Here is a 15,079-nt window from a genome sequence, read left to right as displayed (position 1 = left end):
GCGTAGTACTGTTTTGACTCTGCGTAATGCATGCACAATGTCAGAAACATGGCGGGAGCTGTCGATGATGAAGACCGATTCTACTGCGACCCGCACACTGGCATTGAACCTGCAGCTACATCGGAATGGAGGGGCGATCTGTTTCCGACCAGCTCACTAGCGAAAAAGGCGCAGGTCTTGCACCATGGCCAAACGGGCTGTACTGTGAAGGAATTCACGAAGCTCTCGCTGCTGTGAGCGCTAATCACTCATGATTTAACTAGAATTGCCATTTTTGCACTGATCTCATGCGAAATAAAAGCAAGGTTTGCGAAGTTATTCATTGGCAGAGCAATCATTTATTTATTGTTTTCTCGATACCCTCGATTATTGTACATACGGTTAATTAATGGATGAGCAAATCCTATTGCTATTTTGCACTAAAGCAGTGCGGAACCTGCAATTCTCGTAATCTCGTGAATGATTGGCTCTCGCAGCGGTGATCGAGGCCTCGCGACTACCTTCACAGCACGGCCACGGCACACGCCTTTATTTGCGACACGCTTTGCACTACTGCGCGCACATCCCAATTATTATTTTTTGCCAGTGAGCTCATCGCCAACAGATAGTCCGTCCATTGCGATGTAGCCGGTGCTCTTCATCCTCAAAAACTTTGCACCGAGTCAAAACGAAACAACTGTTTGCCGCAACCACTGCGGAGAAAACCGCAGCCTCTTTCAACACGAAGGCTGATGCAAGCACCGAGTCCGAACGAAACTACCATTCGCTGCAACAACTGCAGACGAAACCGCGGTCGCTATCTATGTGATCATGAATGGTGACTACAAAGTTTTTTAGGCACACGGCCGACGCGCGTATTGAGTCGAAACAAAACTACTTTTTGCCGCAAATTCTGCGGAAGAAACCACGGCTGACATCGATGCTCCAATCAGCAGGCTCCAATCTTAGTGTTCATAACTGCAAAATGCACAGTGGGAACCAGTCAAAATGTACAATAATTCTGGTCATTCTAACCTCACATACAAGTATGTTTAGGTGTCATTCAAATGTTTTTCTTGGAGCAAACAAAATGTTGGTGGTAAGACCTGGCCCACCCCACATCATTGGTTGTGCAGATGAACACAGCCGGGTGCGACTGCGGCGTGGCGTAGAGGAGGAGGAGGAGTACATCAATGCCAACTACCTGAGCGGCTACGGGGGCAAGCCTCGCGCCTACATCGCCACCCAGGGACCCCTGGCCCACACGGTGGCCGACTTCTGGGCCATGGTGTGGCAGGAACGGGCCCCGGCCATCGTCATGATCACCAACCTGGTCGAGGACGCCAAGGTACATTGGAAGAACATCTTGTGCAGTGCAGTGAAGGCGGGAAAGAAATGCACAGGGCAGGTGCTGACCTGTGCATTTTTTTCAGTGTTTGCCATCATAATGAACATTAAGTTGCAAGTCCAACGTTGACCTGTGCATTTATTTCTTATGCGCGCATCTATTCCCGCTTGAACCATTACACTATCAAGAAGTATTTGCATCTTATTGCAACACAGAAACAGACAGAATAGCAGCAGGTGCAGTTGCTTTACTTTACTCTCTTTAATGTCATCATAATTTGTCATGGCATCAATCATGGCACCTTGCGTAGTCTGCAACTTTGGTTACCGTTAGTCCTTATTCACGCAGCTGTCGTATGCCCTCATCTATGTCTGCTCCGTCCCATTACTATCATGGCACCGGTTTCTGTCAGAGGAGAGCCTGGAGGGTGTTTCCTCGCCGGTTACTTCCCTTAAAAAAATGGAACGCTGGTGTCCCATTTTCGAGGAGAGTAACCAGCTAGGAAATGTTGTCCCCTGACAGAAATCCTATGCACGGGACGAAACAGATGACGGCAGTGTGAATCAAGGCGATGGTGTAGCGGGGAGATAAAATAGTCAAGCGGTTGCAAAGATTGGTCGGCGGCTGTAAACCACTGAGTTTGTTTTCTTACTCCATGCTGTAAACACGAAGGTGTTTGGATTGAATTTATGAACCAGTGATCACTTACTGCTTTCATATAGCTTGCCCACTGTAAAAGATCTATATAATATAGTTTGCAATCGCTATCTTAAACCTTCTCTTAAGGTCCATTTAAGGGGGGAGGGGACGCGGCTTTCGCATTGCGAAAAATGGCTAAAAATAGATTTTTTGAAAATCAAATTTTCAGTTTCTATAACTCTTATTCTATCTGATTCCGAAATATCATCACTCAAAACCAAGTAGAAGTGCTCTAAAAAAATTGTTGTATCAGCCAAGGTGCCGAAAAATTTCGCGGAAATAGCAAAAGAACGGTGCTTTTCAAGCCACGATATCTCCGGAACGGCGCAGCCGAGCGCCGCCATCTTGGTCACGTTGGAAAGCGCATTTCTCCGTCTTCAAATTATCCGCTTCAGCTATCTCCTCCATACAGAAACGAGCACACAAAAAGCAAATGATTGAAGGTCGTGCCGGAGCCACCGATTGGCTGCGCCCGCCACGTGACTCCAGCGCGGTTTGCCATTGGTCTGGTGCTCGCTCCGTGATGGCGTCGTCTGCACTGCTTGTTGCGGTCTCCTCGCATTCCGTAATCTCGACGAGTGTTAAAACGGGCACTATGCAGACATCGCAGTAGCATGGCCGATCCCGCTTTTTGTGGACGTCTCAGACCCGCGGCTAGGCATTCCGAGCATCGGCGACACGGTCTTCGTGACCAAGCTTCGAGCACGGAATCCTCGGACACGAGGCTAAGCCTTTCGCACGTAGGCGCCTCCGACTCGGCGATCAAGCACATTGCACGCGGACTTCTCGGATCCTTGCCTAAGAATTTCGTGCATCAGCGCCTCCGACTGCGCAACTAAGCACATCGAGCGTCGACTCCTCGAGCCCGCGGCTACGCATTTCACGCGTCGGCACATCGCTCATCGAGTGTCGACTCCTCAGACCAGTGGCTAGGCACTTCGCGCATCGACACCTCGAGCGTCGACTCCTCGATCCCGCGGCTAGACATTTCGCGCGTCGGCACCTCGGACTGCGCAATTGAGCTCACCGAGCGTCTATTCTTTGGACCCGCGACCAGGCATTTCGCACATCGGCACCTCAGACCCGCGACTTAGCACATCGCGCGCCGACTCTATTATCATATTGCCACGATATCTCGTACCAATACCTATCATACCACCCCTTCATAAAAACCTCATCATGAGCTCTATTCACTAGGCCACTTGGGCTGGCACAGACACCTGGCTGCAGAAGTGAGGCATCATTCAAAAGTACAGGCTGGAAAGCACCTAGCAGCTGCATTGCTGCCTATCTATCAGTGGCTCTCCTAACATCCATAGTCATTGTCAATGGAAGATGATCCAAAACGCTGCTGAGAGCCTTCATTCAGTAACATGGTCAATTCTACCAAAAGAAAACAATGCCTCACTAGTGGACTGTACTAGAGACTGCTATCAATGAGGCAGTCTGCAGGTACAACACTAGAACTACTGTGTATTTATGCCCACATAGTTCTGCACCTCACTTGGTTTGAAAACCAGGCACCATGCTCTTTGTAGAGCAGCAGTAAAGAATGCCATACAAACATAAAAAACGCAGAACAAAGGCACAGTAGACCAGAGGCCACATGTCCAAGAAGCCCCACGTCACAAAACACAACAAAGATTACAAATTTGGTGCGTTTTAGAGAACTGAAGAGAAGGTGAAACTTTGAGAGCCGTTTTCTCAAAACTGTTTTTTCGCCTTTCTGCTCAGTTTCTGGAGCTGATTTCTTCATTACCATTTAGCCTATTTTGATTCTGTTTTTTTTTTGTCACGTTCCTTGGACTACAGTGCAGGTCGAGACAGTCTCGCATTTTTATCTTGACTTTTTATAAATTTATGGTGTGGCTATTCGTTCACTCCGAAAGTGTGCTTGGTGCAAAGGTAACTTGAAAAATGACTATGTTGCGAAAAAAAAAAGTAAGAGTGTCACGACCTCCAGCACGCATTGAGCTATGCATTCAATACTCAACGAGCCTTCCATCATGTTTTTTAAGCTCTCCAGGCCCTCCAGAAAGCTAAAGAGAGAAAGATTCTGCTCAATAAAATGTTCTCAAGGTATCACTCTGAAACTTTTATGGAAGTATCAGGGAGGCAGTCTAAACATTTGTGCCAATGTTCATCAAAATCTATGAAAAAATCAGGCAGTTGATTTTCAAAGCCACGTCCCCCCTTAACTGCTCCAAAATGCATCTTTAGCTGTTCCGAAAGCTACTCTGAAATGGCATGCGCCAGTAGCATCACTGTAAGTGCATTTTCACATGTGGATTTTCCACAACATACGCTTTCTAACGATACAAGGTTCGTTCAGGTTGACAGATCTGATCGAAACAAGCCTATTAACCCTTTTCGAGGAGCAGTTTCTTTTAGAGAAACAAGATGCCGCTCACGGCGGCGCGCCATTAAAGCCCCTATATTTATAAAAGTAGCGCCATCCACTTCCCTCCTCCTCCGTTCCACTATCGCGCTCGGCGCAACCAGCGCGATCGAGGCGCGATATCGACAGTGGCGCCGCCTGCGTCGGGCCTGCCATGGCAGACGACAGCTAACGCGCTACCAGAGGAAATCCAAGGAAAACTTCGATCGCGCCCTGCGGAGACGTTTTTGAGGCGCGATTTTGCTTCGTCAGTCAGTAACTGGTCTTAATAATTGCCGTTTTGGAAGTAGCAACGCGAAGATGCGAGACGGCGCAAATATCAAGTGTGCAGCAAGCGTTTGCGCACGCCGGATGGTAAACAAAAAAAGCCTTTTGCCCTCGCCTTGTCGGTTGCGGCAACTTAAGGCGCAGCAGCATGCCATCACAACGAAGTTCTTGTCCCTAACACATTTGATCCGTTTGTGCGTACAGCACTTTCGTCGCACAGGCCCGAGAATGGCAGTCGGAGCGCGCTGGAAAGAAAAAAATATACAAAAGCGCGACGCGAACTTCCACGTGACACGGATTGGCCAATGGGGGAGCGGAGGAGGCTGGGGCGACAGGAGGCGGCTAAGAGAGGGCGAGGAGGAAGCGCCGGGGTGAGCGCGGTGGCGGCAAGATCTAAGAATGGCGCTACTTCTATAAATATAGGGGCTTTACGCACCATACCTCTCCTCAGCGACCGCGCACGAATACGAAACCATTACCGCTTCTGCCTTGCTTCTGTGAGATCAGCTGTCGGAAATGCAACTGAGTTTTCGCTAACACACTGTGATCCAATCATGCTACATTGAATCATGCAGATTGAAGACGTGTGCAGTAGTTTGCTGCAAAAGTAGTGACTGGCATTTTAAGGAATAGAATGAATCTGTGTGGCCAAGTTCGCGGACCGCTGCTGCAACTGTCCGAATGTTTTACCGGCACTTCGTGATGTACGGCTTTCCTCGAGGATACAGAAATTTGCTCATCCGCCAGCCTTGTATCGCTAACCTTCAAAGAAAGGGATTCATCCCCAGAACGTCGGCAAGAGTGAGTACCACTCGTTAAACAATGACAAAGGGAGTAGCGCCGCTTCCTGTCATAGTAAGTTTCGCGCACGTTATCTATACACATCTGTCCCAAATGGCAGGAAAACTTGCGCCCACTCTATCACCAACGTATCAAGAATAAGTGGATGGGCGCACACTTGAATATATGCGCACTGTATACACACAATAGATCACGGACTACACCTATGGCGCACGAATGTTCGAAGCTGAATGTTTCGTGACGGTCCACAAGAGTAAGCGAGTTACTAGCTGTAATATATATTTGCTACAAGGTATTGCAATGTACAAAACAGCTACGTTTCAAGCATTGTGCGCAGCAAGAACAAATCTATCTTAGAACTGAGCACACCTGCGAGCGATTAAGCAGAAAATAATCAGATAGTGGCCGCACCGAGGAACTTCACTGAGTCAGAAACTGACAAGCCATTGCTTCAAAATATTTACCGAATAAAGAACAAAGAGCAAAACACACTAATCCTGACTGAATTCATAATCGGAAAGCTGGGATAGTTTGGAATACAGTATAGACCACTTATAACGTAACTGCTTATAGTGCAGGACCGGATATAGTACGGTCTTTTCAGACTCCCATTAATTTTCCCATAGCACTCCATGTATACACGTATCGCTTACAATTCAGTTGTGGGAAATGAAATACCGGCGGCCTGGTAGTACGGAAGTCAGTGGAGACGGCGAACGCTCCCCTTAAACGGGCGCCCCAAGCAGTGCTCGAGGAAGAAAGAGAGACGAAGTGGAGAAGGGCACTTGGTGCGAACGAAAAGCCAGTGGGGCTGAAACCAGAATCTTGAGTGCGAGTGGTGAAATATCACGACGCGCATAGCGAGCGAGGGCCATGAAACTGCTAACGTCAGCCAACGCTGGCTTCACGATAACGGCAGTAAACGAAACTTCAGGGAGCGGGCGGCGCCGGCACAGCACGGCGAAGAGCGCACGCGGAGATCGTTGAATGTGAGGGAGGAGGGCGGCAGGGAAGCGGATTTCGCGTCGGCAACTCCGCCGCTTCGGTGGATCCCCTCGCCCTCCCTCGTAGCACTTTCGACTGTCACCGTGCGCGCCCGCCGCCGTGCAGGCGCCGCCGCTCCGGCCGGCCCGGCACCAGCTTCGCGAAGTTTCGTTTTCTGCCATTATCAGGAAGCGGGCATTTGCCGGCATGGGTAGTTTCGTTGACCGGCCTGGGACAGCGCCGCTGCTTCCCTCTGCGCCGTAGCCGCAGCGTGCAAGATCAACACGTGACTAGGAAGTAGAGGAAGCATAAAGGAGAAAGAAGGGTTCACTGCCATTTTCTACGCGTGGCTACGGTAGTGTGGCTGAGACGTCGGCACGTACACGCATGTTCTGGTGCAGCGCAGAATCGGCAACCTTGCCATTTGAGAGAGGGTGAAATTTCCACCGCATTTTTTCCCCCTTTTTTTGTTTTGTTCGCGCGTGACATTGAGGGGTCTCTTCTAAGTTTTTACTCTATGGCGGTGCCGGAGCAATGCCGGTCGGAGGCGCCGCCGCGTGATTTGGTTCGAATAAACGAGATTCGACTGTAAATTGAATGCAAACGTTCTAGCCGCATTCCTCCACTGTCACATACGCGTGGCAGCTCGGTGCACATGTTTTGCATATGTGCGGGCCTTGAAAATTGTTGCTTTGGTTGTAATGCGGTACCGCTTAGAGTGCGGATATTCGCGACTCCGGCGACTTGCATTATAAGCGGTCTACACTGTACATATTTAGCCCTGCTTTTAGAACAAGCCCCATATACGCTGCTTGCGCCGTTTGGACATAGCTTAATCAGCTCCTAAAGCGCTTTGCATGTTCTCTGAAGCTGTGATCAAAGCTTCGTTTCGTCCACCTATTCACCATCTAGGATATCTTCGAAAACAGAGGTTTTCTAAGCCGCGCCGGCGTCATACACTTCCATTGTAACCAAGGAGGCAACGGAGGCAGTTGATTCAAGCAATGGACGCGTCACCACGTGATCAAACATGGCAGCGCCCACGGGATCGCCGAGAAAAGGGTCAATATGTTAATGCAGGTTGCACGATAGGGGGAGGGGGTTAGAGGGGCCTTTATGCAAAACGTGAATGAAGTCTTGTGCACCTGTACAGTTGAGTGCAAAATTTTAGAGACCACGGAAGCGGCGACTAAACTGCATCGCTGCGCCATCTGACGGCTGCGCGCCTAAGTTCGAGAGCGCGTACTGCGCACGCGCATCCTTTTTTATCTGCCAGCCTGCTCGTTCGGTCTCTTCAAACACGTGCGCACCGGGACACCGGAGAGAGTGCAAGGTGCCACTTCTGCAGTCTCCGTGGAATCGTAGAGCACAACAGACGTCGCTGCTTCCTGACCTTATCACATAATTCTATTTCAGAAAAAGTGGCGCAAAGCATGTGGAACGTCCAGAAGCAAGGCGCAGAGGGTGGCGCGCTTCCAGCGCTGCCAATACAAATGAAGTGTTTTTGTCACGATATGACGATATCATCACTCGGGCGCATAGGTCGGCGCACTCACTCATGAGTCCACTCATTCGCACTCATTTCAAAGGCCTGAGTGCCTGTGAGTGTGAGTGCAGGTGAGTGGAAGTGAGTGTGAGTGGAAGTGAGTGTGAGTGAGAATGAGTGCCAGTGAGTGTGAGTGCAGGTGAGTGCTTGTGAGTGTGAGTGGAGGTGAGTGCCAGTGAGTGTGAGTGGAAGTGAGTGCGAGTGAGAGTGAGTGCCAGTGAGTGTGAGTGCAGGTGAGTGCTTGTGAGTGTGAGTGGAGGTGAGTGCCAGTGAGTGTAAGTGGAGGTGAGTGTGAGTGCGAGTGAGTGGAGGTGAGTGCCAGTGAGTGTGAGTGGAGGTGAGTGCGAGTTCGCAACGCATGTTGCAGGAACGGTCCCACAGTTGCGACGTAACAGTGGGGTTATCAATGCATTGGGTCGTACGAGAGCTATGCTGGGGTGAGCTGAAAACGACGTAACAGTCAGGAAAATGCAGCATCCAGGAACAAAGCAGTAGGCTTCTACTGTACTTGTACAGCTTATAGCACACTGTATTGCCAACATTGTGAAGCTAAAATATTAAAACATTGTTTATGTCATGTTGGCGAAAACAAATGAAATCTTGGAAGTTTTCCTCTTGTAGGTAAAGGCAAGTGGAATTAGTATATCTTAAATTGGACGATGCCTGCACAAGTAAATTTCTTTATGTTCTTCTTTAAGGAAGTAATATGTGGAATAACCTTCTAAGACACAATACATTGCACATTGCTTTCTACATTTTTTATGAATTCACTCGCAAGTGATTATGCAATATATTTATTCTGGGTATAAAGTGCGGTGCATGGGTAACTGTAAAGAAGTTGTTTGCTCATATTCTTGTCATTCGCTTTCATATTCTTGTCATTCACAAGGAATGTGACACTCAATTGATCTAGACTTCTGTGTCGTCCCAGACGGCCGAAAGCAAACTTGAGGTGTGTTTTGAAATCACTGAGATTGCGTGAAAATACCGGACGTACCAGCAACATGGTAACGTACTACACGCAGTTCTATCTTCATCTCTGCGTTTAAGCAATGAAATGCAGTTTTTACCATAGCAAACATGAGGAGCTGTTCACGTACATGGAGACGCAGTTTTTGGTATCTAACCGTGGTATCTAAATTTTTAAAATTGTTTTTCAAGTTCATAACATAACAGTACTAATAAAAACCACCTTGAAGAGCAATTATATCACATATTTGTGTTCGGGTCTCGGGAGGATATACCTGCCGGTTTAAATGGTGATTCTGTCAAAAGTCTCTGACAAAAGGTACTCTGAAATCCGAAACTCTATCTAAAGAATTTGATGGATATTTGTAGAAAGCATTGCACAAATGTTCCACAGTAAGATAGCTACTGATTGTTACCCGAAAGTTCATCACCATTCAATGGACAAAATTTTTAATTAACATGTGGAGTAATTTTTACAATAGAACGCTAAAAACAAAGTCACCCATTTACCCACCACTCCTCATAAGCTGGCCTGTAAAGGTTTAAAGGGGTGGGGGAGGGGGAATGGAAGTAAAATAAAAAAAGCATCAAATCATAGTTGCACTTCAGTTCTATAAGGACTGCCAGTGCCAACATCCTTTGCTGGTGTTGCTAAAGCTTGTCATGGGATCAGCTTTCATAAAACAAATGTGTTTAATTCATCCGTCCTGCCACAAGCTCTTGCATGTTAGAATGATCTTCCAGACAGAATTGCAAACATTGTTGATCCTGTGACTTTTAGATATGATAATGAAGTAAGCAGTTTGTTTACCTAATGTTCATGTATTGTAGGCGTAGTAGCTGCATACCGATAAGTAGGCGACAGTTTGTCTTTTCCATGATTCGTCCATTCATGTATGACACATACTACTATATTCCACGCATTTCATGTGCATTTACATAGTTGATTTAATGTAGCCTAAAGGTGTATAAGCAAATTGTGCCTTCTACTGTGTAACGTTCGACATCATAGATAAATTTTATCTAACGAGTGACTTCCACTCTTTTTCATTACGTGTAGCCTTCCCTAACCCCTCCACGCAATATTCTACCTCTGAGCCTGTGAGGACTTCGAAATAACACATTTTAAAAAAATCTCGTTATGTTCTGCCCTTGCCACAGGTGAAGTGTGAGCGGTACCTGCCAGAAGTGCGGGGCACATACGGTCTCTTCACGGTGGAGGTGGTTCGGACGTTGGCACGTGACGGCTACACGCTGCGTGAGCTGACGCTGCAGGTGTGTACTTCCAGTTGTCCTCCAATTCTGCGTCCTGAAGCAGTTGCTCTCAGCAACACGATCATGTGACTGGACCTCGTGTGTCGGTGGCACAGAATAAATTCGCAGGAAAAGTGTTTCATTCTCTGTCTGCTGTTGTGGCCTGCCAAACAAGGTGTTCTGCTGTTCAGCATGAGGTTGAGAGTTTGATTCCTGGCGGCCATGGCAGCATTCAAGATGAAATAAAGGAATGCTCTGGTGTACATTCCCTCCCACTGCTTGCGCATGGGAGCCAATCGCGACCGAGAAATATAATCTCGATCAAAAATGTGCCATGTGACACCCGTATTAGTAGGGGTTTGTGCGAATACTCGAATATCACTGAATAGGATTGAATATTGTATGTTCGAATAATTCGATTTGCAAATCGAATATCTACTTTTCGATTCTTGAATATTTGATATATTCGATGTGGAGACTCGCACAGAGCCATAAGTCGCATGCAGGTCGTGCAAACTTGCTGTGACCCTCCAGATTTTTAATGATTTTACAGATCTTAATGATTTAAAGATCTTTTACAGGTGGCAAATCATGCCGACCCAGACAATCATCAAATGGCGCAGACAGCGCCTGTTCTTTACCGTCGGCACCAGCTGCGCAGAGCAGTGATAGAATCACATGATGGCGCGGTCCTTTCGTCGGTAGCGCAGATTGGCCTTGGGATAATCCACCTGCGCTAAAGTGGGGATAGCCCTTCTGTTGTTTGGAGGAAGAACTGGAAAGCAACACTTTCTATGCAGTAAATAAGATTGCCGCAATACACTGGTTCACTATTCATTGATATTCAGTACAACAAAACGTCACAGATTCATTTGTTTTAGAGAGAAAAAAAGCACTTGATTCCATTCAACATAAATTTATTGATAAAAAGTTTTCCAGCTGTAATCAGTGCTGGCATACTAATTTTGTGTTCCCTTCAACAAGAGTAGACCGTACTGTATATCTGGATTTCTATGTACCTAAGTTACTAATAGTAGCTTGCTTCATTCTTGTTATGCAGTGGTATGAGACTCCTGAGCATGTGCATCAGCATAATTTCATGCCCAAAATTTGTAAGCATTATATATTGCGAAACATTTTCTGATATTCTATATTTGTTTCCATATTCGGCTTTTTCTCTTGATTCGATTCGAAATCTACTTTTCGGTATTCGCACACTCCTATGTATTAGGCAACCGCAAAGTTGTCCTATTTCAGCTATAATTTCTTAGCTTTTAACGGGTAGTTGTTTTTATTGAATTTTCTGGCTGCCCTGTTCACTTTGTTGTAACGAGAGTTTAGTGTGTTTATAATTTTCAGTGCATTACACGGCAAAACTGATTTGTATGTTTGTGGTTATCTGCAGATGAAAAGTGTTGAAAATCTGCGGGGTTCTATTTTGCCGCACAGCTGCAGTTCGCCACTGTGTTACTTTCCTGCTGTATTTCTGTGGTGAAATCGGTAGCCCACCTGCCGTAACCGCTCAGTGGCTATGGTGTTGGGCTGCTGAGCACGAGGTCGCGGGATTGAATCCCGACCGCGGCGGCCGCATTTCGATGGGGGCGAAATGTGAAAACACCCGTGTACTTAGATTTAGATGCACATTAAAGAACCCCAGGTGGTCCAAATTTCCAGAGTCCCCCACTATGGCGTGTCTCATAATCAGCTCGTGGTTTTGGCACTTAAAACCCCACAATTTAATTTTTGTTTTTAATCGGTAGCCCCTGTCTGTGAACTGCAAACGGGTCTATTTATTTGCAGTTCTTGAGCCTTTTTAGCATTATTTGACGTTCATCTTTCCCATGCCTCAAAAATAACCTTGGTTGCAAAAAGAAAAAGGCAGTTTAGACGCAGGAATGTTTTTGAGTAGCTGCGGTAGTAAGTAGCTGGGAGTTTTTTTTAAAGCATTGGTTCTGCTAAATGTGGGTGGCCAAGGCTTCATTCTGTTTATGAGAATGAAGCTACTGGTTAGTCTTTGCTGCAGCAGGCACGCTCTAAAAAGGAAAGGATGCAAAAACGACGTACCAATCTTCACATCAAGGAACTCCTGGGTGTCAGAATTAAGCTGGAGCATTCCCCCATGATGGCCAGATTCTGGCTTTGATACTGTCACGAATTTTGGCAAACTAAAGACAGACAGGGTCAAGTCGCACTTTTAAGACAAACATTTATAATTGAAAAAGCAAACGTTAAAGAAAACAGCACAAGACAAGCAATACAGTAAAATCGCGGTGATGCGAATCTCGCGGGGTCGCGTGAGATATTCGTATCACCCAAAATTCGTATCATCAAAACACACAATATCAAGAAAAATGAATTTATTTTTACCAGAAAGGATTTCTAATAGTGAAACCCCATTGATACCTTCCTCGCTGCTGTGTTTTTCCGGCTCGTACGTCGCGTTTTGGCGGTCCTCGAGCAAGATGTGTTAATTTTTACCTTTGTGCGCATGACATCGTGCTTGTTTATTTAGTGAGTAAGCGAATGTTTACAAGTTTATACGGCTGTTACAACTACTATTCTTACTTCGTACAGCTGTCTACTAATTTGCTATCGCAGTCGTTGCTTCACCTTTCGGGCGAAACTGCGGCCTTTTTTTTTTTTCGCGGTCTCATTAAATACGTACCAACGGGACGTTTTCTCCTTGCCCAAATCATCAACGATCGCCTTCTGAAAGGCGTCTAAGTGCGTGCATGTGATCTCGGGAATGTTTTCGCACGCTACTGAACGTCTGAGCACGTCGAGTGCAGGGAGCGTTTTGGCCGTCGGGACTGCGCCGCGGTCGTCGTTGCAGCAGCAGTCCTCGTCTACTTTCTCGCTAAGCATCGGCTAGGCTGTGATGTGGTCCGGTCCGCTCGACGTGGGTTCAATGAGAGATTGCGCAGCCGTGTGACGTAGTCAGTTGCTTGGCGACTATGGATCCCGCCCAGATCCTGCTGTGCCAGCTTGTCTGTGCCGGTCGCCCCGCTGGCTCGGCCGCCGCCACTGTTGCTCACGCGTTCGTATGATCTGCAGCAGCGTGGCAACACGTTTGGAACAGCCGATTTTTTTTCTCGTATTGTGAGCAATGTATTTCGACTGGGGAATGTTACGAATTCGTATCACACCGAAATTCGTACCAGCCGCGATCGTATCACCGGGGTTTTACTGTATACAGCACGAACTAATTCTAGACATTCCCCAAACTCGTCAGATATCATGACTTGATAAGTGCAAACTATTTACATTAAGTCCATCGACGTGGCCACATCACCTCGTCGTCGCTACTTCTGACGACACGTCGTTAAGATGGGTCGTGGACTCGACATCGCTGTGTCCGACGTTCGGTCTACGGTTGGCCTGGTCAGGCGGTCAAAACGGTGGGGTGACTGAGGCACCTGGATCGCCCGGCCGACTCCTTTAGCCTGCGGATCGTAGCCGCAGGGAATCCGGGAAATGGTGCCGTCAGCCTGTAGCTGCGGCTTCCAGTGGGGTGCCCGATTAGCTCGAGGGTCATAGCCGCGGCAGCTGAAGCACACCTTCCACTGGGTTGCTGCCATCTCCGCGATCCACCCGTCATGTCAAAACAGGGGGAGGGCAGAGCTGTTGTGAGAAAACTATAATGGCGGGGAGGGCCAGTGCCCCTCCACACCAGCCGGCTGCCGATTGTGTTGACTCGTTTAACTGTTTGACTCTGCTTGCTGTACACACTGATCGCGTGTAACAAGTCACGGCTGTCGACATGCAACAATGGCACTACTATAGTAAAACCTCCTTAATTCGGATTTCACGCGACCGAATTAACCGAATGTCGAATTATCACGGGTATGAAGAAAACAATAAACAAATGCTTTCTACGTCAACACGCTTTTACTTACCGAATGAATCAGCAGAATCCTGTTTCTATTTTGCACAAAGGTAGTGCCGAAGCTGCAATTCTCGTCATGTCATAACTGATTAGCGCTCGCAGCAGGGAAGGCCTCGCAACTTCTTTCAAAGCATGGCCGCGGCCCGAGTCTTCATCTAAGACACACTTTTCACTACCGCGCGCACAACCCGATTATTTTTTTGCCAGGTCGCCACCCATCGCGATGTAGAAGGTGCTCTTCATCCTCGACAGTTTTGGTGTGCACTGAATAAAAACGAAGCTATTGTTTGCCGCGACCGCTGTCGACGCGATTATGGACAGCAACCTTGCGGTTGTGAAGGCGCACCGCTGACGCACGCACTGAGTCAAAACAAAATTATCGTTCGCTGCAATTGCGGACGAAATCGCGGCCGCTATCGATGCGATCATGGATGGCGACGACACAGTCATGAAGGCATGCGGCCAACGCGGTGCTATGCGTGGCGGTAAACGCAAGAATAAAGGCTTTAAAGGCACAAATAGGCACGAAGCGTTCCGGCGTTGCTGTCATTCCAGTGCGATTTCAATCATGACTATGGCGTTGCGAACTCTGTCGCTTTGTTTCGGTAGAAGCTAACGCCGTTTTCACTCAATTGTGTCGCACATTTTCGGCGCTTCGCCAGCCAGCTCAGCACAGTTGGCGCGGTCCATTCGTGTTTTGGAGGGTGGCGCGGCGTATTCGTGTTCGGAGGGGTGAAAGGGCGACGGGAGAGAGGCGTGCGAGGCTGGCGATGCGGAGAAGGATGGAAAACAGCGCGCGGTGGTGGGAAACGGCTCGAATTTCTTCTTTTTTTTTCTTTTTTTTTTTCAACGAGTTTGCATTCCACTCTCTCTTGGCAATGGGCAGCCAGTTGCAGGCTCCATCATTATAACCGATAATGCGGCATGGATGCATTGTAGTGAGCAGCT

At 47.6% G+C, this 15,079-nt stretch overlaps 1 protein-coding gene across 1 annotated transcript in view; it reads left to right on the top strand.

Moving 5' to 3' along the window:
* The window catches only part of LOC119450919 (receptor-type tyrosine-protein phosphatase R), a 126,351-nt gene that overhangs the window by 80,450 nt on the left and 30,822 nt on the right, over positions 1 to 15,079 (top strand). The window contains exons 9-10 of the mRNA XM_037714388.2: positions 1,116 to 1,327; positions 10,153 to 10,266. Coding sequence (XP_037570316.1) covers positions 1,116 to 1,327; positions 10,153 to 10,266 — 326 coding nt within the window. The remainder of the gene's footprint in view (positions 1 to 1,115; positions 1,328 to 10,152; positions 10,267 to 15,079) is intronic.

This window comes from Dermacentor silvarum, chromosome 4 (genome assembly GCF_013339745.2).
Source record: "Dermacentor silvarum isolate Dsil-2018 chromosome 4, BIME_Dsil_1.4, whole genome shotgun sequence".
NCBI lineage: Eukaryota > Metazoa > Arthropoda > Arachnida > Ixodida > Ixodidae > Dermacentor > Dermacentor silvarum.
Note: the sequence above shows the minus strand (reverse complement) of the source record. Positions and strands in the feature narration are given on the sequence as shown.